Below are 5,354 nucleotides of genomic sequence, written 5' to 3' on the forward strand. Positions count from 1 at the left end.
TAAATAAATACATAAATGAATAAATAAAACAACTGATGAATTTTTAAAAAGTAAATAAATATTATGAGCACGTCTAGAATATGGAAAATGTGGTTGATCACACCAGCTAAACGCGCCTGACACAAAGGCTCTAGGTAAATTTGAAACTAACTGCAACCTGAGCTAAAACAGCAGATATTATGCTTGTTGAGAGCTCCGTAATGACTTCCGTTCGGAACAGTCATATTATCCAGAATGCAAAAGGCTTATTATCGAAGCTAGGGGGATCCTACCACTCAACTGCGGGGGAAAGCAACGAGGTCCACACTAGAAAAATAATGTACAACTCTGGACGGCAGAACGAGAATTTGACTGTGCTAAAAACAAAAAAACACTAACAACTCTAGTGAGAGTGACGATGACAACTTGAACATTGACGATCACCTTCATAAACAACTCCAAGTCTGGGTTTTCTTTGCAGAAACGAACCAGTGTGAAGCCAGACCGTTCCACTCCAAGGTTCAACTCGGATCTGAGGGTGACAAGTGAAAAGAATACGACGTGTAAAAGTGGAGGATTCTAATGTTATCAAAAGGTGGAGACAATCGTTCAATATGTTTTATTCCACTCTCAGACTCTTTGTCTATTTTAGCTTACTTGGGATCGGTGTCGTATAGTTTAAAATCATCTTTTAGAAACAGACACAAGCATGTAAACATATACACAGGATTACTAACAGAAACATACTCATAAGAAAAGAAGAAGAAGAAAAATAATTAAAAGAAAACCGTCCTGGATAATGCCGTTAGTAAGCCTGGCCACCTTTACAAAGTCTCGCATAGGACAGTTTTTAGGGAATTACACATCTTATAGAGCCTACGATTTTTTCCAAGTAGATTCTGCTTTTTGAAAAACGAAACAGAACATTTTCGTTAGCTCTTGAGAAGACATCGAATTCTGTAGTAGATTCTAGTAGGTAACTGCTCCATTGTGCTATACTACGTAAGCGTCATTGCTAGGCCTACACAATCGCATATCAGTTATTTGACGAATCCTAGCGCATTGACTTCATTGTTATTGACAATGAACGCAGTTCTCGAGTCTTGTTCCTTTGCGCTATTTTTTTTTTTGGAGAAAGGAGGGGTGTATGTGTGTCCAGATAAATAGATTGTAGGTCGATTGAAGAAGTAGAGGAATAATTAAACAATTAATCCACCATTGTCGTTTATCCTCGAATTCCAAAAAGCACGAGATCAGTTTTACATTTAAACAAGAACTCATGAAAAGAAAACGAATCTGAACTTAGAAGGATACTATTAATATCAGAATAATTTTTCAGAAAAAAACCTCTTCCCTAACTGGTAACAATAGAGTGAAACACCCATGAAGCAATATGAAAAAATACCAAGAACTACATTAACTAAGATCACCACAAAATACTCTTTTTTTCGATTCAGACCCACCCCAAGATGGCACGAATGTTTGTTATCGTAAAACCCCGAAGCTCTGTACATTTAATCACTACACAGAGCGGTGTGGGTACACTCGAGGCATTGGTTATTCTAAGGTGAAGGTACAGATGCCGCCATTTTGAAAGGATTCATTTCACACAGGCAACCAAGAGCCAGGAAGATAAAATGAAGCAGCCTCGTGTGTTTTAGGGATTCTTCTGTTGTAAACACAACGTAGACGCTTTTTTAATTCTTTGAAAGTATTACATTGTGTTTACGCACCGACTCCATTAGTGTTCTGGGAAAGGTTGTAAAATGGTTTCCGTCGGGCTGGAAAAGTGGGCCGGGGGTGGGGGAGGGGGAGGAGGAGTGATGCAATTTAACAGTCTAGTAGATAGAAACATAGAGAGAACAAGAGTAGAAATAGGGCATAAGAACATTAATAATTAATAATAATTGTATTTATATAGCGCATATCCATGCTCAAGAGCATGCTCTATGCGCTTTACAACTATTATTACCCCAGCAGACCCTCCGAGAACACTCAGAAACATTCTCGGCTTCGGCGGAAGCATACAGTGCAAGTTGCGGATTTCACACACTCAAACGCTATCAAAGTGACAAGATCGTTCACTGTCTATAACCGGGTACCCATTTCCACCTGGGTGAAGAGAGGAAAATTGTGCAAAGTGCCTTTCCCAAGGACACAACGTCGGGCCCCTGACGGGATTCGAACCCACGACCTTATGGTTGCGAGTACGAGAGCCTAACCACTAGGACACCGACGCCACCAAGGATTGCGAAACAAACAAACATAGAATGACTTTTGAAATTTTCATTAAAGCTAAATTATCTAATGCACATTATTGAAGATACTTCAAGAAGACAGCATACATCTCCCCAAGAAACAACCAATAGACACAAATTTCAAGAGACAAGGCGTGTTGTTCGATAGTGTAGTGATTTAGCCATTCTGCTCGCAGTGAAAAGTCAGGGGTACGAACCCCGTCAAGGCCCCAACATTGTGTTCTCAGGAAAGGCACTTTGCACTGATTTTCCTCAATTCATCCAAGTGGGAAATGGTACCCAGCTATAGACTGTGGACGATCTTGTCAGTTTTTTAGTGTTTCGGCCGGCTGCTTGCAGTGTATGCTTTCCGGAAAACCGAAACGTCTCGAATTTTTTTTTTTAGTTCTGCCGGAGTTTCTTAAAATATATTTTAAACAAATATGGCTTGTTCTTGAGCGGGGATTTGCGCAACACAAATGCTGTTTATTTATCATTATTATTAACAACAACAACGAAAACAACGAACAACGTCAGCTTCGTCGTGAAAAAACAGCGACAAGACACATTGTAGAGTCTCACCCTTTGTTAAAGTGATCAATCTGGAAGTCGGCACTAGCATGGAAGAAATGCCCGGGAGATTTGATGCTCTCAAATACAATCTGGTCGTAGATTTGAACCTGTGAACAAACACGTTTTAAGATCAAATAACTTATATATATATATATATATATATATATATATATATATATATATATATATATATATATAAAAATAATAATATACATTTTCTTTACTTAATGTTTTCTTTAATGTAACAAGACAGACAAACCAAGGGTTTGCTAAGATAGAAAAAGTAGGCGTTCATTTCTGATTGCCTTTTAGTTTAAGAGTTTTACGGCACTTGCAGCACCATAAGGTCGTATACGTACCCAAAATTACAGGTGTTACAAGAGAGTAACATATACAAAAGACGCATGAGATATAAGGACCATAATATATGTATGATGGGAAAGAAGAAGCAAACCAAACCACAGCAAGAGACAACCACCCACTCCTTCAGATTGGTCTATGAATACCACACTTTCTGTAACAAACAGACACTGTTGCCCATATGATGTAATAAGGAATAAGACTTAATGAATTATGGATCGACTGATCTTTGCGTACGAATTATGTGTATTTCATTAAGGACATTGTTGAATGGACGATGGTCACACTCAGTGACTTTAAGAGCCCTCGCAGCCCGGCCCCTTAAGAAAAAAAGGAGGGAGGTAATTTTGTTTATCCCATACTTTGTGCCATATAAGGGGCATTGAAACTCTGAAGCTCAAAAACGAAAGACTAATTTCAACCCACCGACACTCCCCCGTCCCCCTAAAAAACCGGTGCATAGATTCAAAATGCAAACAATTATTTAAGGAGAGGCCAGAAAGCTATAGATCTGCAGTATATTGCATTCGTTGTGTGCGGAATTGAACATGGTGGAATCAGGCGCTCGCCAATATAAAGAAATCGAAAGAGCGTCGGGGTATTCTTATCGTACTTTTTTGGGTGGAGAAGGGGGGGGGGGGGGCTCCTTTATTTTCATTTATTTTGTGGATCCTATTTTAATTTAATAAAAAGCTTTTGAAAGCAAAGTTCCTCAAGCTTTGCAGGTTACTTTGGCCGCCATTTTCTCACTAAATTTACCACTGACACCAGGCGACTCCCATTTCCTTCGGTGGCAAACATCTCGACTTCTTTTCAAGATAGATGGGTATTTTTTCACTAAAAAGGCAGACAAAAAACACGCTTTAACTTTAAGATGATTTCATTAATTCAATATCGCTACCTTTGAATTTCAAAGTTCTGTCTGATATTTTTGGCCGTTTTGAGTTATTAAGACCAAAAGTTCAGAAATCATAATAATAATGTTCTATCTGCTCTCTAAAAATAGTAAGATTATTTGAGTCGTTCTCGAGATATTCAAAGAATTGCATCAGAAAAAAGCTTGTAATGTTGCGCGACTTAAATTCTTAACATGAAATGTCTCAACACTAGGTATTGAGCAGGTAGACATTAATTGTAACGCTGAGGTAGCGATATGCCAAAAAGCAGAAAAGCCACTAATACCATCCCGTCGTGCCTTAAGTGTTATTTAGGAAAAGCAGTGCTGACCTAAATGAAGACAAAGGATAGCTTAGTTCCCAGCTCGGGAACTTGCTCATAACCCTTCAGATTTGCTCTGTTGATGAGGTAACCAGCTGGTTTAGTTTAGCTTAGTTTTAGTAGAGGTTTTGCGAGCGCCGTAAAACCTCTACTAAAACTAAACTAAACCAAACCAGCTGGTTACCTCATCAACAGAGCAAATCTGAAGGGTTATGAGCAAGTCCCCGGGCACCAAGAACACTTCCTGTGGAACCATACAACAACCGCAGCGCAGGAAGCATGCAACTATCACTACATGACAGGCTGATCAAAAGCTCAAAGTCTGTTCCTCTTGTGATCAATAATAACCACAAAGAGTACTCTTAGTTTACTCACCACTTCTCCCTCTGATTTGACCTTGTACTGCGGCAGAATCCGGAACTGTGCGTTCTTGGCGTTGTATTCCTGCAGTGTAATCTGGAGGGGAAAAGGATGGGTTTGTGATTAATTCAGTTACTCTAGCAACTGGAACAATACCAACACCACCTAAAAAAACAACAACTAGTAATAACAACATTATAAACATACAATGGCAGCAACAAAAAAAAAATGTTTGTAGGTCTTGAAAACGTAATCAATACGAAGATAAAATCGTTGTAGCCGTAAACTTACCAAATCCCAAACCACGATACACGAATGATAGTGTGGTTTTATAATGATGATACAAATGACAACCTCCCGCCACTTTACAGGCACACACACACACACACACACACACACACACACACACACACACACACACACACACACACACACACACACACACACACGCACACACACAACACATACGCACCCACAAACATACACATACACACATATTATTATGTTATTTATTCTCCCTCTCTCTTTTTCATTCCTCTCCCCCACCCCCTCTCTCTCTCTTTCTTTCCCTCTCTATCTATCTATCTATCTATCTATCTATCTATCTATCTATCTATCTATCTATCT

At 39.1% G+C, this 5,354-nt stretch overlaps 1 protein-coding gene across 1 annotated transcript in view; it reads right to left on the reverse strand.

The window, feature by feature from the left end:
- The window catches only part of LOC101856168 (inositol 1,4,5-trisphosphate receptor type 1), a gene marked incomplete in the record, with an annotated part of 208,126 nt that overhangs the window by 141,831 nt on the left and 60,941 nt on the right, over positions 1-5,354 (reverse strand). The window contains 3 exon segments of the mRNA XM_035968813.1: positions 424-511; positions 2,799-2,896; positions 4,743-4,823. Of these exon segments, the coding sequence (XP_035824706.1) occupies positions 424-511; positions 2,799-2,896; positions 4,743-4,823 (267 nt within the window).

The sequence above is a fragment of the Aplysia californica genome, unplaced genomic scaffold (genome assembly GCF_000002075.1).
Source record: "Aplysia californica isolate F4 #8 unplaced genomic scaffold, AplCal3.0 scaffold00086, whole genome shotgun sequence".
Taxonomy (NCBI): domain Eukaryota; kingdom Metazoa; phylum Mollusca; class Gastropoda; order Aplysiida; family Aplysiidae; genus Aplysia; species Aplysia californica.